At 50.8% G+C, this 22,092-nt stretch overlaps 1 protein-coding gene across 3 annotated transcripts; it reads left to right on the top strand.

Annotated features, from left to right (window-relative positions):
* The first annotated feature begins 1,068 nt into the window (after positions 1 to 1,068).
* Positions 1,069 to 15,865, top strand: P2RY2 (purinergic receptor P2Y2). Of its 3 annotated transcripts, none has more exons than XR_006165357.1 (3): positions 1,069 to 1,239; positions 9,533 to 13,483; positions 14,702 to 15,865. XR_006165357.1 is itself a non-coding variant. In XM_032991141.2 (2 exons), exon 2 carries the CDS (start codon positions 9,537 to 9,539, stop codon positions 10,611 to 10,613), a length of 1,077 nt encoding a protein of 358 aa, XP_032847032.2. In that variant the 5' UTR covers positions 1,069 to 1,239; positions 9,533 to 9,536; the 3' UTR covers positions 10,614 to 14,408. The 3 variants fall into 3 exon arrangements, 1 of the variants encoding a protein (XP_032847032.2); XR_004406824.2 differs by lacking the exon at positions 14,702 to 15,865 and having other exon boundaries at positions 9,533 to 10,665; positions 10,804 to 14,409; XM_032991141.2 differs by lacking the exon at positions 14,702 to 15,865 and having other exon boundaries at positions 9,533 to 14,408.
* Positions 15,866 to 22,092: the final 6,227 nt, after the last annotated feature.

Raw genomic sequence — 22,092 nt, 5'->3', positions numbered from 1 at the left:
TCCACTTCCCCTGGCAATGAAGTTGGTTTGCGGTGAGGGATGTGCTGCAGGACATCACCTGGAGTGTACTGGTACAGTCCCTGGGCTCGATGGGGCACAGCTCAGTGTCACCCATGGCAGGACAGTGTCCAACATCAGGGTGGCCATGGCAGGAACCCCAAGCTGGGCTTGTCCCCCCAGTTCAGATCCTGGGACCCCCTTACCCTTGTGTGGCTGTTCTATGCCTCGGGTAAGGGACTCTGGGCCATGCCACCAGGGCAAGCTCCAGTCCTGGGGCACCACGGGTGCAGGGGGGGGTCACCAGGACACTCCTCGGAGGAGGCAGCTCCCTGGGGACCCTGGGACCACTGCAGATGGAGGGAGGTTGGGTGCAGTGGGGGTTACTGGCCCCAGCCCCGGGTGGGTGGGATCCAGGCCAGGTCCCAACCCTGACCCCACCCATGTTCCCACCCTTGGAGAGGGGGGGCTCCTGTCCTACCATCAGCCCTTGTCCCAGCCCCGGTGTGGGGAGATTCCTCTCCCAGTCCCTGTCCCCATCTCATTCATGGTCCCAAGCCAGGAGTGGGGACTCCTGTCCCAATCCCAACCCCGTTTCCAGCTCCGGTTCCCATCCCTGGGGTGGGAGTGGGGAGTGGTCGATCTCCGGTCCCAGTCCCAGCCCCAATCCCATCCGTGTTCCCACCCCTGGAGCGGGGCGGGGGTGTGTGTGTGTGTGTAGCTCATGTTTGAGCCCTAACCCCAACCCTATCCATGCTCCCATTCCCGGAGGGGGAACCGGGGGCGGGGGGGGGGGAGAGGGGGGGTGGTGGTTAAGGGGGGACCTGTCGCTCTCCTCTCCCATTCCCAGCCCCTAAACGGAGTGTCTGCCCCAAATCCCACCCATGATCCCATTCATGACCCCATCCCCGGAGTGTGGGGGGGGACTCCTGGCTCCTTCCCATCCCCGGGTGTGGGGGTGTGGAGGGGGGGGGCGGTCCCATCCCAGCCTCCAACCCAGTCCTGCCCCTCTCCCAGCCCCGGGGAGGGCGGTCCAGTCCCACGCCCGGCCTCCCCCGCCCCCCCGCCCCGGCCCGTTGACCGGTTGACACGCGACCGTGGGCAGCGAAACCGGGTCCGGGGTGGGGAGAGGGGGGTGTAAAGGGGGGGGTAGGATTGAGCCCCGGGCATGGAGCTGCCTCCGCCGCCCGCCTGAACTGAGAGGGACGATCGTGACGGGAGCCACCAGCCCGGCATCGCCCGGTGAGCGGGGCCGGGGGGGGGGGACGACACCGGAGTGGGTGTGTGTGGGGGTGCGTGTTCTGCCCACGCAGGAGGGTGTGCGGGGAAGAGGAAGGGGGGGGGAGTGCCGTGGGTGTGCAATGTGTGAACGCGGTGGGAGTGGGCACACGGGTGGGGGGGACACGCACACACGCACACACACGTGCCCACGCACACGGGTGGGTGTCATGGGTGACGCATTGTGTTCCCCCCCACCACACCCCCATGCGCCCAAACCAGGGGGCAAGGAGGCACTGCAAGGGCAGAACCGACCCCCCGTTCTCGTCCTCACTCCCCATGTACTGCACATAGTGCCACTCAAACTGCCCCAAAACCCTCAAACTGCCCCCAAAACGGAGTGGTCTCAGCAGCAGCAGGCAGCGAGCAGCTGGCATGGGCTGGTGCTGGCATGAATGGTTCAAACTGGGCGCTCCAGGAAACCTCCTGAGCTCCCTTTGCTCCTCTTCGCCCGAATTATTTGATTGCTTATGCATTAATTCTCAATAATCTCTTTTACTGCTTGGTGTCTCCCTTCCCGGGGGAATTTGCTGGCTGTTTATCAGGGGTTTCTTGTACACACCTCTGGTAAAAACCATGGAGCCGACTCCCTGCTTTACTCCAGCTTGTGTTTTTCCACCTCTTTGCATGCTGAGGTCCCTGTGTAATTTATTTGGGGGTGTTTTAATGTACACAGGGATTGATGAGTCTCTGGTTTCAACCCCTTTGACTCCTTGTAATAGTTTGTAACTCCAAAAACTCCTCCTTCCCCAGAGCTGGGCCGCATCACTGTAGGAGCAACTTTAAGGGCAAAAACTTTTCTTTCTCTTTCTGCTCCACTTATCAGCATATTGCAAAACCCATTTGGCAACCCTCTGCCTTCCTGTGCACAAAGCAGGGAGCTGCAAACCCTGTTCCCAGGGGGCCACTGGCGCTGGGGGATGGCTCACGGTTGCCAAAATTGGGCCATTTCATTACCAGCAGGCACGTGCCCTGAGTTTTTCTTCTTCATTTATACTTGAGCAAAGGGAACTTTGGCCTTCATCCTCACTGGCTGATGGGCTAAGGAGCTCCAGTACAAAGGGGGAGACCCCTAAATACGCTGCTGAGCCCTGGAGCGTGGCCACATCCCAGGGCTTAGTGGGTTATAAAACCCTGAGAAGTATTTTTTACTGTCCTGGCACCGAGTGGCTTCACCCTGTCTCTGCCTGATGTGATTTTTATCTCCAGTTATTGACACAAAGCCAAAGCCATGAATAGTTCACCGGCAGTGGAGCGTGCTGCCGGCCATGCCGCCATCCCTCCTTGATGCTGAACATCCCCTGTTAAAGCCTTAAGAGGAGCCAGCCCATGAAGAAAAAACCCTTTTGCTCCTGTGGGATGCTCCTTACAGAGGAGCAAATTGTCCCCCAAAGTCTGCTCCGCATGGGGTTTTCTGGGGTTTGGTGCTACTTTGGCTTCGCAGTAACTGCCGGTGCCATGGTCAAGCCCGATAATTGTGTTATCCCCAGCCTCGGATGCTGGTTATCTCCCAGATGGGCAGAACGCAGTTGGTTTTGCTGGGGGTGTGTGTGGGGGGGGGGGGGGGGGGGGCGGGGGTGGTGGTGTTGATGGGTAACTCCTTTGGTTTGGGCAGGAGGTTGCTAGGTGTCCATGGAAATATTTCTTCCAGTTATGAGGCTTGTAGGGTAAACCAGTTACCAAAAGCAGGTGACGAACCAGAAACTGGTCCCACGCTCCTCTCCTGGTGCGACCATTGCTTCCTCTGGTGAGCACCAGAAAATTGTGGAGGGCAAAACCGAAGTCAAATTCCTGGTATAAAAACCAGCACAGGGCTCCTTTCTATCTCCAGGAAGCCTAAAGGATCTGAGCAGCCCATTTTCCCCCTGCAGTACATAAAAATCAAGGTCTGGGGGCTCAAATAGGACCTGCCCCCAACCCTGTGGGATGCTTCAGGGTCTCCCAGGGCACAGGTGATGTAGGGATGCCGGGGAAAACCATGCAGGGAACATCACCTTTGCTGTAGCAAGAAGGGAAATGTTGATAAACAGCTTCAATATATTGGCCAGGGTGATATTTGCTTCCAGCAGGATCCTTCCCAAGTCCTGCCGTGCTGGGAATCGAGTCAGGTTCAACCAAACGAAGGCGGCTTTAATTATGCATGAGTGGCAGCACAGATGGGTTTAATGCTTTTATCTAATTCACTCTAAAGCCACATCTTTGGCTGATCCGGATTGACTTCCTGCGGTGTGGACAAAGGCAGGAGGTTTTGGTACTGCCTGGGAAGCAGAGGCTCGGAGGGAGATTGATTCAGGGAGGAATTCGGGGATTTTCTTGGGGGAAACCAGAAATTCCCAGAAAAAGTCATTTGACTCAAAGCAAAATACTTTATTTGACCTACAAACAAAATCATAAGGTTCTTTTTAAGTTGTTGTATCTTTCATCCAAACACCCTCTCCCCTTTTTAGCTTGGATCAAGTTACTGAAAAACCCCCTAGAAAACCAAAACTCCCCTAGAAAATTTCTTTTCACGGAGAAAACAAATTCAACTCTGCTGCTTCTCAGTCTGGGGCAGGAGGGGAGACTGAGCCATGGGGCTGCTTCAGTGTAGTATCTCCATTTCTGCCATCTGGAGCAGAGCTGCCCAGCACCCTCCAAGGTGCTTTTTTGGGGAAAATAAAAGAAACACATATTCTTTGCAAGCTTATTTTGAGAGGAATGAGGGTTTCTGGCTAATTTTGTGTTGGGAAAAGGGTTAGGTCAGACCTATGGGGCATAAAAGAGGGACATTGCCTGGGGCTCCGGGCAGGGAGATGGGTAAAGCCCTTTAGGCTGCTTAAAGCTTGGGTTTGGGTGTCTTGGAAATGGATCTTGGAGGTATCTTGCCTTGGGATTGCTGGGGAGTGATGCGGTTGGTGGGACCGGGACGTCTGGGGATGTCCTCAGCCCACGCCGGTGGCTGGAGCCAGCCCGGAGGAGAAAGGCATTCTAAAGGTCACTGCAGCGGAAAGGAGCCAAATGGAAAGGGCAGATGAAAACCAGGCAGTTTGGCCAGGCTCAGATTTCAGCCTGGTGCCATCTCACGTCTTCCAACCAGACAGGCTCGGTAGCATCTGAACACGCCGTCTGTTTGCTTTAGGTTGCGGAGGGTTTCAACCATGGTCCCAAAGGAGAGAAAAATGATGCCAGGTTGTTTGCTTCCCAGCATCTTGAGTAGTCCCTGATGCAGAGTGAGGGTTTTGATGAGTCTACTATAAATTAGGGCAGGGAAAACACCCACGCTCTCCTTGTGTCCGTTGCAAAGGAGTCGGGGGGGAAGATGCGGTAAATGGATTGTGGTTTCGACCTCCAGAGTGAAATGATGGGAGCTGTGCTCGCAGTCAGTGTGTCTGCACCACGCGGGTTTGATTTCTCAGAGCTTCCCACCAGCAGAATGACAGGCTGCATCTGTGAGGTCCTGCCAGTAAATTAATCCACCTTAATTATTTGGGAAGGTCAATTAAACCTCATCAACCCCCCGTGAAAAACGCATTCATCACAGACGTGATTTGGTTGCGCTTTGTTTGCTTGCTTGACTTTGCTTCTGCTGGCAGGTTCCCAGGCACGAAACACCACGAGATGGATAGTGACCACTGGGATAGCACCAGGAATGCTGAAAAATGAGGCAGAAACCAGGATTAAGGCCCTTAACTCAGTAATTCAGTGTCCAACTCATGGTCCCCCTGTGCTGGCCCGGGGTGCTGCCCATCTCTTGGCTGCCGGTGACCTTCTCCAATGACAGCCCCCTCCTTCCCTGTATTGACTCATCTAAATATCCCCTGCCCGGGCAGGGTAGATACTGTTACAGGAGTGTTTTGGGATGCTGGCATCACATGCACATGCCTGTGGGTACATATATTTGAGGGCACATGGCTGCCAGGATTGCAACATCGATCTGCCTGGGCTCTACTCATCACAGGGCTCCTCTCCCATGCTGTCTTCAACCACTACAGCTGATGGCACCTGTTTTCTGGGGAGAAAAGACATGTCCTATGGGATAAACAGGTCTAAGACCACGCTACAAAGAGAGAGGTGGTCCAGCTGTTGCAACCAGGTTCATCCAGACCCAACACATGGTCCAGCACGGAGGAAGCTGGTTGGGGTGATGCCCTTATTTAGCATGGGTGGCTGGAGGGCACCTAAAAAGCTGTGCATGGTCACCTGCGTTCACCACCAGCAAAAAACCTCCTGCCGTGACCCTGGGAAGGGCCAGGAGAGCCACTGAAGCAGATACAGGTGGTCCTCACCAAAGCATCGTGGTGGGTTCACTTTTGGTAGTCATAGAAGTATTTATCCCGCTTGGCATCCTCAGGGATTGCTGTTGCTTTCTCCTCAATGCATCACTGTAAGAGCTGGCATTCGTGCCATCCGGCCCGTAGGCAGAGGAGAGGGCAGCTGCCAGCTTTTGTGCCTTCACACGCCTTGGCTGGCCATGTCCTCTCCGGCTCGCTCGCTGCGGATGCGGTGGGGCCAGGGGTGAGGGGGTGGACTGCAGCCACGGCCCAGACAGACACAGCAGGTTTTGTCCTAGTGATTCTGGGCAAAAGGAGGGGAAAAAAAGAAAAAAAAAGAAAGGCTTTTCCATTTCCAGAGGGAAGAGGAGGGAGAGCACGATGGCAAGGACAAGGCTGCCTTGTGAGAGGGGTTTTGTCTCCATGATTACACTGTTCAAGCCAACCAGAGCGCCCTGTTTGCTCCTTGTCCTGAAGATAGAGATGTGCATCTTGGCACATCCGTGGCCGCAGCATGGCCTGGGGCAGCCCGTCCTGCCCTGCACGCTGGAGGAGATACCCCCCACCTTGCCTTATGGATGGATTACAAATGCCTCGTTGGGTTTTTTAGCTGGAGTCACAGGAGTCTGCAGGGAGGTGGGTTAGAAGATGGAGTGATCTTGCCCCCTTTGGTGCTTCAACGCTGGGTGATGGGTTGTCTGCAGGGGACAGAGGGGATGCAGATGTAAAGGCATGGAGAAACCACGTGCAAGGCTGAAGTCTCTGGAGCTCTGTAACCCTTCCCTGTGCCTTTTGGGGTATCTTGTGTGGCTTCGCTCGGTCATGGTGGCTTGTCTGACCCATTTAATCAGCTGACAGGTCTGCAGGCAACCTCTGTCTTGTTGGCTACAGATCTGTAAAGATCAGAGGGGAGGAAGAAGTTGGGAAGAAGAGCATCTGGAAAGTGTTTTCCCATCTGCCTGAGCACTGTTAACCCTCAGTGGTAACACGTGGTGTTCCCCAGGGCTCAGTGCTGGGCCCAGTTCTGTTTAGTATCTTTATCAATGATCTGAGCAAAGGGATTGAGTGCACCCTCAGTAAATTCCTAGACGACACCAAGCTGGGCAGGAGTGTTGATCTGCTTGAGGGTAGAAAGGCTCTACAGAGGGACCTGGACAGGCCGGACCGATGGACTGAGGCCAATTGTATGAGGTTCTACAAGGCTCAGGGCTGGGTCCTGCACTTGGGGCACAACAACCCCACACAACGCTACAGGCTTGGGGCAGAGGGGCTGGAAAGCTGCCCAGGGGAAAAGCATCTGGGGGTGCTGGTTGACAACCAGCTGAATATGAGCCAGCAGTGTGACCAGGTGGCCAAGGAGGCCAACAGCATCCTGGCTTGTGTCAGCAAGAGTGTGGCCAGCAGGACCAGGGAAGGGATCGTCCCCCTGTACTCGGCACTGGGGAGGCCGCATCCCCAATACTGGGCTCAATTTTCTCTCCAGAAAGACCTTGAGGTGCTGGAGCGTGTCCAGAGAAGGGCAACAGAGCTGGGGAAGGGTCTGGAGCACAAGTGCTGTGAGGAGCAGCTGAGGGAACTGGGGGGGTTCAGCCTGGAGAAGAGGAGGCTGAGGGGAGACCTGATCGCTCTCTACAATGACCTAAAAGGAGGTTGGGGCGAGGTGGGGGTCGGTCTCTTCTCCCAAGCACCAAGAGATAGGACAAGAGGAAACGGCCTCAAGTTGTACCAAGGGAGGTTTAGATTGGATATCAGGAAAAATTTCTTCACTGAAAGGGTTGTCGAGCACTGGAACAGGCTGCCTCAGGGAAGTGGTTGAGTCACCATCCCTGGAGGTATTTAAAAGAGGTGTAGACATTGCACTTAGGGAGATGGATTAGTGGTGGACTTGGTAGTGTTGTGTTAATGGTTGGACTCGATGATCTTAAAGGTCTTTTCCAACCTAAACGACTCTGTGATTCTATGATTCTCTCCATCCACAGGGACAACCCTATTGCTGAGGTCTTGAGGGAAGCAGGATGATGGGACCAAGCTGAATCAGGTGCAGGGAAAGCAAAACTCTGGGGCCAGGACAGAGCAAGATCGGTCCTGGCTCTTCACGTTCATCGCAGAGTGGTTCCCAAAGTTATATTTGGGTTTTTGCAGATTAGTCAGGGTATGAGCGTGTGTGTGGTTTCTGCCCACGTCCTTGGGAAGCATGAGCCTCAGCCTGCACTGCTTGTGGTCTGCTCCAAGGGGAAAAGCAGCTAAATGGGGGAAATGTCATCAGGGATCATGTCAGTGCCACATCTGGACAGGTCATTTGATCCAGTCCCTGAAGCAAGGACTGGAGTTATCCCTGTGTGATGGGCTGGAGGCATCACTTCACCCCTTCTCCATCAGCTGTGTGTTGTCAAGGTGATTTTTAAAGCTGTAGTGCTTTGTTTTGGTGAGAGATCATCCAGGTTGGCCACTTCTGGGAGACTCTTCTTGCCTCTTTCCCTGCAGGATTTGAACTGGAGGTAGGTACAGGATAGGTCTGGGTCAAAACAATGCTTGTTTGCAAGAAAAGGCATACCCACGGCGTCCTGCAGTGTGGTGGCACCAGGCTACAGCTGAACTATTCATCTGAGAAGGCTCATATTGCTTTTTTTCCACCTCAAATCATGGTGAGATTTGGGTCAGGGCCCACCCCACATACTCATTCACAGGGCATCTTTACTCAAACCTTTTCTCTTGCTGTAGCTCCCACTCTCTGAGCTCCTGCACTAGGTTCATCTCCCTATAACCTCATTTCTGCATGCTCCCCGTAACAGGGCACAGTAGTGAGATCAAACTGTCTTCTTTTATGGGAAGGGATCCATTTTAATTTGATTCCTGGCTGATGGGCTTGCTGAGCGATCATGTGTCAGCTGGGTTGTGGGCTGTCCCCAATGAACAAAAGGGCCCTTGTCTCTCCTGACACAGACAGTGCCAGACTCTGTGTCTGCAGAGACTCTTTTGAGTTCATTTTTCTCATCTCAACTGGTCATTTTCATGCATAAATCAGCTTTGCATAAGCATGGGCAGACTTTCTGGTGGTGGTGATGCTGGAGGAGCAGGTCTCAAGGCCAGGAAGCAGGACCGGTGAGATGGCCACCATTAGCCCAACACTAAACCCATGAAAAACACATCATCATCATCAAAAAATAACCCAGGCAGAGCCTCTGTGGTGAACACGGTCTCTTTGGCAAGGTTTGTTTACAGGGGCCTCCAGATGTTGTGGTGATGTTTGCTCCAACAGAAGGAGCTGAGGATCTCCCAAATCAGGGCCCTGTCAGTCACGGGGATTGCTCACTGAAGAACACAGTTCTCTTTCCTTGCTCTTTCTGCCTGGGGTTTAGTAGGCCCCACCTTTCACGGTGCTCAGCTGAATCGCTTATGGATGGTTAAACACATAATGGAGAATCTTTCCTCTTCTATTGTGCAGGAGACCAAATTTCTGCGTGAACCTGGTGGGAAGGGTGGATTGGGACATTGAACTGGGCTGTAGAAGATCTGGGTTGGACTCCCAGGTGTGGTCTGAGACCTGTTAGTGACTTTAGAGCAGCTTAGTTCCTCCTCTGTGCTCCAAATGCAAAATGAGGATAAATAAAACTTTCTTATCTGCTTGACCATAAGTTCTCCATGCTTGGGACTACCTTGGTTTTGTCAACACCCAAAGAAATGAGGCCATGGTCTTGGTGGGTATGTGATGTGCTGGCAGGAGGCACACATTGCCACCTCTCGAGTCATTGTCACCCGCACTGAGATGGCAGTGCCTGTCAGAGAGCGAGCCGTGCTTGTGGGTGGCTTTTCGACAGACACAGGCAAGCATTGATACAACCTTGACTAGAGGACAAGGGAAGGGTAGAGTATTAATATATAGTAATAATGGCAGCGTGGACCATACATGTCACAGAATTGTGGCACTGAAGTTTTTCTCATCTAACCCGCCTCTTCCAGGGACTCCTCACCTCCATGTCCTTACAGCCTCTTTGCTTTTCCCCCAGGGTGATGGAGAACCTAACAACTCCTCTAGCCTGGACAAGAGTCATCAACAGCTCCTTGGACCCAGGTGGCGCAGGAGACAACACCTACAAGTGCATATTTGATGAGGACTTCAAGTATGTCCTGCTGCCTGTCTCCTATGGCATTGTGTGCGTGGTGGGGCTCTTTCTCAACCTACTGGCCCTCTACGTCTTCATCTTCAGGATCAAGACCTGGAATGCCTCCACCACATACATGTTCAACCTGGCCGTGTCCGACACACTCTATGTGGTCTCCCTGCCCCTCCTGGTGTATTATTATGCCATGGGGGACAACTGGCCCTTCGGCGTGGGCTTGTGTAAGATAGTTCGCTTCTTGTTTTACACCAACCTCTACTGCAGCATTCTTTTCCTCCTCTGCATCAGCGTCCATCGATTCCTGGGCATCTGCTTCCCACTGAAGTCACTGCAGTGGGGACACGTTCGCTATGCCCAGAGAGTGTCAGTCATCGTGTGGGTGGTGACCGTCGTGTGCCAGTCGCCCGTGCTCTTCTTTGTCACCACCAGCGTGAAGCGTGACACTATCACCTGCCACGACACGTCCAGCAAGGACCTCTTTGGCCAGTTTGTCATTTACAGTTTAGTGATGCTGGTGCTGCTCTTCTGCATCCCTTTCCTCATCATCATCATCTGCTACTGTCTAATGGCCCGGAGGCTGCTGCAGCCCACACGGGGGATCTCCCGGCTGTCCCGATCCAAAAAAAAGTCAGTCAAGATGATAATCATCGTCTTGATGGTCTTCATCATTTGTTTTCTTCCTTTCCATGTCACTCGTACCTTGTACTACTCCTTCCGGAGCTGGGACTTAAGCTGTCAGACTCTCAATGCTATCAATTTAGTCTATAAGGTGACTCGTCCCCTAGCTAGCACCAACAGCTGCTTGGATCCCATTTTGTATTTCTTAGCCGGACAACGATTTATGAAGTTTGCAGGCAGCAAGATGCCAGGGAAGCCTCAAAATGAAATGGCGCTGGGCATTGTGCCCAACAGTCACCTGGGAACCAGCAACGACACAGACACGTTATCCAAGGATGTGAAATCCTAGCGTTGCTCCAGCATGGCCAGCACTGTCTCCGTGACTGAAGGGTTCATCCCAGGTGAGAAGGGAGGTCAGGATGCTTCAGGGCCCAAGGCTTTTGGTGTTTGTGGTGCCTTGGCTTTCTCCCACTTCGGCATTGTCCGTGTTAAACGCGCTTCTCTGCTTGTTGCTGTTTCAAATGTGTTTTTTTTTTCAGGAAGATGCCGCTGTGGTTATACATACAAACCCTGTATCTCTGCCTCTTCATCCAAGCCTGTCTCTGTTCAGTGCTGAATAGCATCTCTCCACCACTGAGGCTGGGTGACCTCTATCACGGTGGCCAAATCTGCTAAAAAAAATTCACGCCCTCTACACCTTTCTAAAGCAGAAATGTTGCGTGCAAAATGTTCCCCTAAAGATATCCATCTGCCTTTCTTCAGATTCCCTTGCACAGAGGTAGCAAGGGTTTCTCTGTGCCTTAACAAGAGAGGAAAGGCTTTTGGTCAATGAGGAGCATCAGCTGCATTTCTGCTAAACAGGGCAATGAAAATGTCAACTGCAAATACCACCCGCAGCCGGAAAGGGTCTCCCACAGCTTTGCACCCCTGAAGAAATGCTCTCGCAGCTTCAAGCCCCGGCATCTGCTGGCAGAGCCAGGAGGGGATTCCCAGCTCCTGTCCGAGGACTAGCTTCCCATTAAAAAGGGTGCTGGTGGACCTTCCATCCCACTGGAGTTCACTGGTACCATCCCACTGGAGTTTAGTGGTACCATCATGTAGGTCCCCTGTAGGTTTCTCCAGTGAGGTCAGCATCTTCCAAGAGACCCATTAGTGCTTACCAACAGCAACTCTTGAAAAGCTTTTAGGAACCCATAGTTTTCTCTCAGCTGCTGACATTAATCATCATCTCAAGCTCATAAAAATTTAGGTTGAGCTCTTCATGTCTAGTTTTTAATCTTACTAGTGACTCATATTTCCATCAAAGAAGCAAAGACCGTTGCTCATCCCCTTGGGTGAGTGCTGCCACATCCTCATTTCTGCTCAGAGGTGACAGCCCTCTGTGACCTTTAGCAGCTTGGCATGACCCAAGTGCTGCTGTCTGGTCTCCCCGTAAACCCAGTAATCCCACTGCTCCACTGGAGACAGTCAGCATATCTCTTACTGACAGTGTAGACCTTCCCTGGGAAATTTGTCAGCGCTAAACCCTGGGTTTAGGAGCCATGCCAGTAAACGCAGTGCTAAACTTAATCCCAGCCCTGTCTGGATTTGGCCTTGCATCCCCCATCAGCCAGGACAGTTCAAAGTAAACTGGAGAAAATACCCACAAAACACTTCCCGAGAAAGTCCACTTGATCCTTGGACTTTCTCTCTGTAATTGTGGGGTTAGAGAGCCGAGAGCCAAGGTTTATGGTTTCCTTGCCCAGCTTTGCCACGAGGATGCTGATTCCTCACCCCAAAAATGAAAATTGCTTGTGCTGCAGCACTGGACAAGTTGTATTTTAGGACTGGCTCTATTTTAGGATTAGGCAAACACATTTGATCCTGGTTTAGACCAATTCCTCAGACATGTTCTTAGTTTCTCCCATGCCTCCTTCTTATGAAGTGGCTTGGTGGAGATAAAGACATGCTGCAACGTAACCAGCCGAGTTCAGACAAGGGTGACTAGGACCATCCAGGGTTAACTGGGAGGTTTCTGTGGTCCCGGCTCAGTGGAGCCGTGGTCCCATGGAGGGCTCTTGTCCCAGCCAACAATGTCCCAACCACAGGAGGCAAAGGAGGGGGGGACTGTCTCAGCTCTGAGCACCTTAGGCAAAGAAAATTAGGACATTTGTAGGGTAGTTCATCTCATCCTTGAGTGAACTTTTAGGATAGGGTTGAGTTAAGATAGGGCTTGCACCATGGTAGCACCTTTTTTTCCTTCTGTCTGTGAAGGGACCTTGGTTTTATGGGGAGGGTCACAGCGTAGTCACCAGGGCAAGACAAATAACTGGGAGAAATTCATTCAACCGAAGCACTGAACTGGTACAAACATTACTCCAGGCCAAGTCTTGCCTGGTCTCCCACGCTTGCCAAAAAGCAGCATGAACACCGAGTTACGTGCTCTGAATAATTCAGTAAAAATGTGCTCAAAGTTCAGTCCTGCGGTCCTGCTCGCCAATCCCACCTTTCTCCGAGCTGGCATCCGCTGGCTTCAAGCCACCACCTTGGACAACACTGCCGGTCCTATCAGAGGGTTCCTTTGTGGTCCCGATCCCACACAAGCTAGTGGCACTGTTCAGATGCAGAGCGGTCAGAGAGGTACCAACTGGAAATTTATCTATGGATTTGTTTGTTTGTTTGTAAAAGCACTAACTTATACTAAAAAAAAAAAAAAAAAAAAAAAAAAAGAGGGTTTGTGATAATGACTGTACATTTTTATTTTTGTAACATGCAAACACCTCAGATTTCTTAGAGTAAATAAATTTATTTCTACTATGAGCACTCTTCTGCTGTCTCCTCCAATATGTACAAAGGGGAGAGGATACCAGGGACAGAAACTGGGTTGTTGAATATCGTAGATGTGTTTCAAGCTCCAGATACAGCCGTCCACACAGGGGCTCCACAGTAGCTACCTCCAGCATCTGAACTCCTGTGGGAGTCCATGGAGGAGGTGGTCACCCAAAGAGACAGATCTTCTCATCCTTGCTCAAGGTGAGATGGAGCTGAGATGGAGAGGGCTGCTGGAGCACCCCTAAACCCAGCAGCTCACTGGGGAGGGTTTCACCTTATCTTGCTGCTGTCTTCTCTTTTCCAGAAAGCCCAGTAACATGTGCTTGTCCTGCATCCTTGCTTCTCAGAGACAGAAGGATCCAGAGGAGCAACTCAACTGTCTCAGATGAGAATTTGCTGCTGAGCCAGGTTGGAGCATCCTAGTACACCCCAGGATGGCACCTTATAGCTGGTCAGAGCAAACCTCTGGGCCTCAAAAGCCACCAAGGTCTTCAGTCCTCTGTCTAACACATCCCCAGTGGGGTCATGTATCTCCTTGCAGTGTGCCCATGGGCAGACCCTTACAGCACTACCCTGTAACTGCAACAGGCTGACCCCAAACCTCTGATTTCCCCCTTAGAGGTCTGGAAAAGATTCAGGCAGGGTGGAAAATGCCCCAGAAGAAACCACTGTTCCTGGAGTCTGTCAAGCAAAACCTCCTCCATGAATTCTCTTGAATTTAATGCTTGCAGGGGGATGATACCACCAGTTCTGGCAAAACCCAAGTGCAGAGACAGTTGTATGCTGAGGGCAGGGCTTTCCAGAGGCCAAAACCCCCAGTAGCATGACTAATTCAGTAGCCAGTCTTTTTGGTTGTATCACCATGGACTTGGTGGGTAGCTTCTCCTAGACTGCTTCTGCCAAAGACCAGAAGAAATTGCTAGATTAAGTAATTAATTAATAATTTCTAAGTAATTAATTTCCCATCCCATAGACCACATTTGTTTCTGGTTCACCCAGCAATTCACAGAGCTACCAGACCAAGAGATTTCACTCTATGTGCTGAAACCTCTTGTTCTCAAAGACTTCTTGCCTTCCCCTATAGACATCAGGAGAAGGTGAGCCTAATCATAGTCCCCATGATCAAATACGTTTTGTTTTCCATTTCAATTTATTTGCTGCTTGCTCCCAAGCCTGGCTTTTGCTGTGCCTTTTTCTACTGACGAAATGAGGCTCTTGGGACACACTCATCTCCACTGATGAATTTATTACAAACTGTGATCAAGTCACCTTGAAATATGCTTGGCAATAATCTGAGCAGCTTGAATTCCTTCACTCTCATCCTGAGATGATCAGATGTAAACTATCTTTTTTTAGTTTACACCTGATCTCCCAGCAATGTCTTTAAGATGCAGACACAGTAACTGCCTATCGCCCTGCAGTGTGGTACAGAAGCACTTTATGGTCCCCTGCACTATGAGAGAAAGCTCTGCTTTGGTTTCTCTTTTAAAGAACTTTCTAGCCCTTCTATTTGCCAAAACATGAAGACACAAAAGTATAAAGCCAAAGAAATAGCTGCAAGCCCCAAAACTGCTAAATTAGACATCCTGAAATACACTCGTTGAAAGAAAACCTCTTGATTTTCAGCCTAGGTTTTGGAGACCTACCCTGGGATAAATGCCATGTGGACCAAGGGCTTGTACATGAATAGCTTTAGCTCATGGGTTTTACAGCATCATACCTGTTTTTCCTGCAATGACTTCTGTGTGGCTCATGCCAGCGCTGACTTGTGTGAATCATTCAAACCCAAGAATGAGAACTAAGCAAGAATAATATCTATTGATGGGGAGCGCAGAGGTTATGCAGTTACTTCAGAGAAAACCCAAACCCACTTTTTCTAAATGTCTCTTAGCACTGGGAGAAGGAAGAGAAAGTTAAGAGCATTGATGGTTTCCTGCCAAGCAAACAAATCTGCTGCGTGGGCTGGAGGGATGCACAGTTCTGCTAGACCTTCCGAGCATCCAAGTACAGAGCTTTGCCTTCCCGATCATGCCTTTCTAGGAAGCAGATCTTAATCTGGCAGAGGCAGGCAGCGAGTCATGTTGTTACTGTAAGCTACTTGGTATGTCCACTTCTTTTTCAAGTAGTGAGATCTGGCATCATTTTTCTTCTAGTTTTCCTCTGTGGGGCTTGATTTTCTAAGGAACAAGTCTGCCTGCCCCTCCAAGTCATTTCTCATCTAGTGAGCCAATTCAATAGGGGCAAAGGCTCTGCACTATTGATCTACAAATCTCATAGAAAGCAGCTTGCTGTGCGAAAGAGCCAAAGGAGCCCTCACCCAACAGCTCAAACTTTATATTAGACAACACAGAATCCGCACCCACTTCCCCCACTCTATAGCCTGCAGTGGCTTGGGAAGGTGTCCATCACACCATCAGTGATGAGTGAGGAAAGGTGATAGATGGTGCCTCAAAACCCTTCAGGAGACCAACGCTGAGTTCAAACAAAGGGAGGAGATACCCAAATCCCACAAATTGACCAGATTATTGCAGAAATTCCCAAAAATGGATGGGCCAAGGCATCATTTTCTTTGGAAGAAACCAAACCTGTGGGTGTTTGAAATCACACGCCAATCACCCAGCTTTGTGAGGAGTTTATTTTAAGACTTTCACAGGTTTAATACCAATATTTGCAGACTCCTTGCCAAATAAATGCTCAGGAAAGCCTGAAAGTTTAAAATATTCTTTTCTTTTTTTCTTTTCTTTCTCCCCAAATACCTGCAATTTTAAGCACTGACTAAATGCCAACACCTTGGTATGTGTTTCGGGGAGCAGCTGGACTGTCAAACTGCAATGCACACATGCACACATATATAAGCGCGTATACGCACACGTATATAAGCACAGGAGAGGAGAAGAGTTTGAGCACTTGTGCCTGAGACCTGCCTGGTCCCTGCCCTCCCAAGAACACAGGACAGCATGCAAAACAGCCCTCCGTACCTCCCAAACCTCCTAATTTATACAAGAACAGCAACTCTTCAAATCATCCCTGCGAGCTGAAAGCTGCCTGGATGAGGCTGGTCACCCATGAGACGAGCTGCATGGTCTCAGCTTGGCACTGGAGGCTCCTGCCTTCACAGCAAAGGATGTGCCAAAGCAGCCCCTCCCCCCCCCCCCCCCCCAAAAAAAAAAAAAAAGAAAACCAAAAAAACTAAAACCCAAACATCTTGGCTGGGTGGGTTTTGCAGCCCATTTTATGCTGCTGGTGATAGAACAGAGTCCTCTGCCAGATTCTGCTCCTCCACTTATATCACCCGCAGTGAAAAGGCAACATGTCACAACCCCATTTCCAGCCTTCCACCCCCACAAATCCTGGGGGGAGCCCTGAGATGCCTTCAAACCACCAAACTCTCACCCTTGAACTGGGAAAGAAAAGGGTAAGGGGGTTCCAGTTGAGATCCCAGACAGTGGGATGACCAGTGAGAGACCTTGGAAGGCGATGGAAGATGCACGGAAGACTGCGGACTCCGGAGTGCAAAAACCTGCATCCTGTGCTGGTTTTTAATAGGGAAACCAGCTGAATAGGTTGAACCCTGCTGCAGCAGAGTCCTCTGCTGGTGCTAAGGGGATGTGGCAGCAAGGAGCAACAAGGGGTCCCCACGTCCACCTTGGGGGAGAAGGGGGGCCCCCATGGCACTGCTAACAATGCCTTAGGAACATCCTGGGACCACACCAAGGGATGGGAGCAGAGTCCCAAGCTAGAGGTGGGACCATTGGTATGCCAGTGGTGGGTCCCCATCCCTGTGCTGGGATTTCCCCCCAGGCACACATGGCCACCCAAGGCAGGGTCCTAGTTTTTATCCATGGGACCTTCCAGGGGATGGAGATGTTTTCTATCCGCTTTGGAGTTCCCCTTGCAAGAGCTGAGCCACAATGTGTGAGACGGACGGGGAATCAGCCTCTCTTCTCATGATCTGTGGTTTTAAGGACAAGGAAAGAGCCTGGTCACCATCTGCCTTTCATCCAGCCGCCCACCTGCCGTGCCAGCTCCATCACTGCCCACACGTAAAGGCTCGATGCTTGTTTAACATCATTTCATCCTTTTCTCATCAGAACTGGGCCAGGCAGGTTGGTAACTGGCTTGCCACCATTTGGAATGGAGCCCATGTGCATGGATGGAGGTGGAGGCCATTTGGGACCCACGTTGCAAAGGACCTTGGTATGTGTCCTTCACAAGGGGGTTTTCCCACCATCTCTGCGTTTGGAAACTGGTTCTATTTTGGAAGGATGTCCCATATCAGCCATTCACATGGGCTATGAACCATTCTGCACATCCTCACCCACGACTGGACTGCTGGAGGAGTCGTTCTGGTCCCCTGAGCACTCTTGCGATGCCATTCGTGAAGCTGTGAGCCCAGCACTGGGATGTGGGCTGCAAGACAAGTGCTGGCAAGTTCCTGCAAACCTCACCTGCTAGGACAGAAGAGGACACGACACCTTTCTGAAGACCTTCATTAGGTGAACAGCTCCACCACCCCCAGCCGGATGCGGTTCTTCTGCTTCGTGGCTGAATGCGTTTTGCAGCCTGGCAGCAGGACCAGATGCCACGTGGGTGCCAACACAGCCTGTTTGCAAATAGGGTGTGGCTGCAATGCCCTGGCTCTTCCTCACGGCCTGTTGAACGAGTCCATCTAGTTCCAAATGAGCAAAAGGGCCTAGACACCTTGGGAAGGGATTGTAAAGTAGGTCATAACTCTTGGGGGGCAGCTGGCTCTTTGGTATGATCCTGTCACTGCACTCTGCAATTTGCAGGGCCAAGTAGAAAGGCTGCAAGGAGGGGAAAGTGCTCAGGGGCTTGGCCACGTTCAGTTAGCAGAGCTTCTGGTCCTCCTTGGGCAAAGGATTCACCGATCTCAGCTTCCACGCCAGGAGAAAGGGACATTTCTGTGGCTTTTGGGGAGCTGTTGGACACCCCAAAGCCTGCTGCATGCCCTCATCCCTCTGTACAGGTTCCGTGATCACAAAGGGTGGATGCATTTCCCACAGTCCAGGTCCCCAGGCGAATGTATCCCACATGAGTGGACCTCCAAGCATCAGTGGAGGGCACAAGACTGGCTGCCCCTCCATGATCCCTATGGGAAACCAGGGGGCCTACTCTGGCAGAGTGTTGGTCTTGCCTCCATTGAGGCCTGGAGTCCATCAGGATAGGATCAGACAGGATCCAAGAAGGATCCGTGGAGGTCTTAGGCCCAACGCGTTTCTCAGAACAGGGATAGCTCCAAAATCAGAGTGTCTTGGACATGACTCAACACACCCCAGAGCTGCATCTCAATGGGGTCCATGGGTGCATGACCCAGAAATGCCTTTTCCTCTCTACTGCCTATCAAGAAAGCCTGACCAGACAGCTGGGAGTCAATAAATGACACAAATTGACCCCAAAGAGCCTCTGCGGCACTGCCAGGGCCCTGTGCTCATCAAGATGCTGGAACTTTGATGTCTCACCCCTCCAGCACCCTCCCAGGATTAGCTTGCAGGGCTGAGACTTAAAAATAACCCAACGGGGGCAGTGGGTGGGTGGGCATCACTGTCACCACACCATCACTAACGTCAGCTTTCCCAAACCCATCTGCACACTGATGCCGGGTGGGAGCCCCGTCCAGCACGCTGCGGCTGCGCAAAGGCATCCGAGAAACCATGGGGGTTTGCCAAAAAACTATCAAAAGCTCTGGAGCAGCCTCCTCGCTGATGCCTCCCCATCTGTTCTTCGTTAGGCAAATGAGCTGTGGGCTCGTGGCTGGGTGGTCTGGGCTTGGGGACCGCTCTGTGGTTGGCTCCTGGGGTGATGCACAAGGAGTGGGGGGCAATGACAGTGCTTGGGGGATGCAATTTTCAGGATTGTGGGCCTGGATCGAGCAGCATCCATATGGATGATGCCTCCAGCCAGGGCTGTGGGCAGCAGTGAGCGTCCGTGTCCTGTTGTTCTGGTTCCAGCTGGTAATTAATACCCCACTGTCCTGAGTCTCATCCAGACTTTCTGGGATCATTTCCTAGAAATTCATCATCCCCTCCCAGGCAATACTTCCCAGATGTTGCAACCCGTCTCCACATTTCAGCATCTGACTGGTGATGCGAGGCTCTCCTCTCCTCAGCATGAAGCCTGGAGGAAGAGCAGCACATTACAACAACCCTTTGTAGCATTGAAATCCCCCTCATCCCTAAAATATTTCCATTTTTTGCCCCAATTAGCAAAAGACTTCTGAGTTATGGTAACTCTTCAAGCATCTCCAGAAAGCAGCTGTGTTGAAACTTTATGTAAAAATTAATTTGTAGCAGCTGTTCTTCCTCCTGGTTGCCCATAGATGGAGGAAGAGAGCTTCACCCCTTTGGGTTCCCTCCTTCAGCAGTCTGGCTGATGAGGTTGCACCGTGTTTTGGGGCTCGCCTCCTCCCTACTTTGGCCCATCAGTTTTTTGGTTTGGGTGATTTAATGCCAAACATGGGAAAGTTGTTGGCCATGACCTGCATAAGGCCCTGCTACCCAATGCCATGCGAACCCACAAGGAAGAGATGGTCCCTCCAGGAGCCCACGTACCTTCTTGAGACACTCAAGATGCCACATGAAACATGGCCCCAGGATAAGCAAACACAACTCCTACCGGCCATGGATGTTTTGGTCAATCAGACAATACAGGACCCATCTTCTGGGTCCACATCTCATTAGGTTACTCCCTCACCACCCTGACCTGGGTGGCCACATCCAACCCACTGATGGGCATCCTGCAAAAGGGGTGCTTTGGAGGAGCCCAGGTCCAAACTATGCTGGCGATGGTGCGATGATTAATCTGGACATTTGCAGCCCAGGGGCATGGATCTGGCCAAAAATGTCCAAGGATACTGAGTCATGCCAGGTGAGCACCACAGATGGAGAGAAAGATTTCCCCCAAAGAGTTGTTCTGCTGCTTCAGAGACTGAAGTTAGTTAAGGATGGAGATATTTTGGGGAGAATAACTAAACTCCCAGAACATGCCATAATTTTGGGATATTTTTATTCTTTTCTTCCAAAATAGAGTGGTTTATTCAGGAGGTGCAGAAGTATTCCACTTGCCCCTTTCCTGATATGAAGCACTTAACTTTTCACTTCAAAAAGACAATTTTTCAACAAAAAAACCCACTCATCTTTTTTTTAAGGAAGCAAACCAAAATAGGCAAGGGTTAAAAAAACCCAACAGAAACTATTCACTTTGACCTCCCTTTGACCGAGATCATGTTTTCCTCCCAAATTTTGGTTCAACCACCCATTCGTAAAATGCCTCCTGCCCCACTCGGGCCGGCTTTGTGGGTTTTGTCCGGTTGTGAGTAAATGGGATTATTGTGAAACTGGTGGACGCACGCTTGACGTCGACACTGTGTGGGAGGAGGAATCAGTTAGAAGGCTGTAAGAAACCCGATTTAGTAGGAAAAAAGCAAGAGAAAGACTTTGTTGCTTCATTATCCTGCAGATAAAGCATTCACAAAAGCAGGGAAAGATAAAGCAATCCTTTTCCAGTAAGAGCAAATGTTTACCCTGCACGATGCAAACTGACCCCAGGTAATCTCAGGTTTAACGACATGGTTTAATACCGCTGAAAAGGGCTTCTTTTGTATTTCTCAGGCTGTCATCCAGAGATGTCCTACCTGCTGGGGGATTTCCTACAGGTATCTGAAGATATCCTGGTAACAACAGTGACTCTTCTTTAATGTGTTGTGAAATGTGTTATATATAAATATGTATTTTTATTTTTAAAAAAAATGTTGTGCATTTTTTAATATATAGATTTGCATAAACCCCAGTGCTCCATTGCTGGCAGAGGCCACCGGGAAAGGGACAAGGGTAAGGAATGAGCAATGTGATACCTGGTCTGAATCACACCCTGCTTTTGTGGCTGCAAGATTTTGTGAGATGTAGGTGGGGTTAGTGTGCTCAATAATCTCCAGAAAATTTCCCTCTCTTGGAAATTTTCCCACTTCTATAACCTCCACACGTCACCCTGCCTCCTCCAGCTAGGGCACTGGGTGGGTGATGGAGGATGAGCCGTGGCACCTGCCACCCCCATGCTCAATCTCTTGGTGATGGAAACCTGGGTCTTGAACAAGGTCTTTTACAACCATGAGGAGCTAAATAATTACTGGGGACTCATTACAACAAGCCTGGGGGCTCATCACAACTCCAGCCCATCTCCTTGTGGGACAGTGGGACAGGGACAGCTCACGGGAGGTGCTGGCACCTCCTCACCACCATGCAACTCAGCACAGCGAATTTTATTCAGCACCATGAAGCTCTGCAGCTTTTCACTGTGGGATTTGGTTCCTGTTAACTCATTTTACAGTTTTTAGTGAGTTGTTCCCCAAAATCTTCCATGTGCACTTGTGCGGGTTTTTGTCTTCAGCCTAACATGTTCATGACATTTTCCATGGACGTTCTGCAGGAGATATTCTTTCTTCTAATGACATTTTTGACCCTGCTCTTTAACTTTGGTTGCCCTAGGGAACCTTTTAATGGCCATTTTGAATCAGTGTTTTGCATTTGCATCCTCAGTCCACTTCTACTCCATCTGCAAACATTTCTTGCTTGTGTTCAGCTGCTTAATTTTGAGGAGCTTCCTCATTTCTCTGTAATTTTCCTTTTTGCAGTTAAACACTGTGGTAGTAACTTTTTGCTTTTTTTTCTTTTTTCACTGCAAATACTTTACAGTTGCTGAACTTTCTCTGCTAAATCCATACTACTTGCTAACCATGGCCAGGCAGGGGTTCAACCTGTGCCAACTCAAACCCATGAAGATAATGCCCAAGCATGGCCAACCCTACAGATTGGCTGTACAGCTGTCGTCTCCAAGGATGGAGCACACACTTCCAGGACCTGAGAGCTTTAAAGGTTTTTACAGAGGTTGAACAACTGTGGACCTTTACCAGAAAAAGCCCAGAGCATCTTGCAGCAGAGGCATCCAGTGGACCAGCTCTACTTGTAACTGTCTCAACATGAGAGAGGGAATTATATTGTCTC

Source organism: Tyto alba, unplaced genomic scaffold (genome assembly GCF_018691265.1).
Source record: "Tyto alba isolate M040663 unplaced genomic scaffold, T.alba_DEE_v4.0 Super-Scaffold_2, whole genome shotgun sequence".
NCBI classification, from domain to species: Eukaryota; Metazoa; Chordata; class Aves; order Strigiformes; family Tytonidae; genus Tyto; species Tyto alba.
The sequence above is the reverse complement of the archived record's forward strand: the minus strand, read 5'-3'. Positions and strand labels throughout refer to the sequence as shown.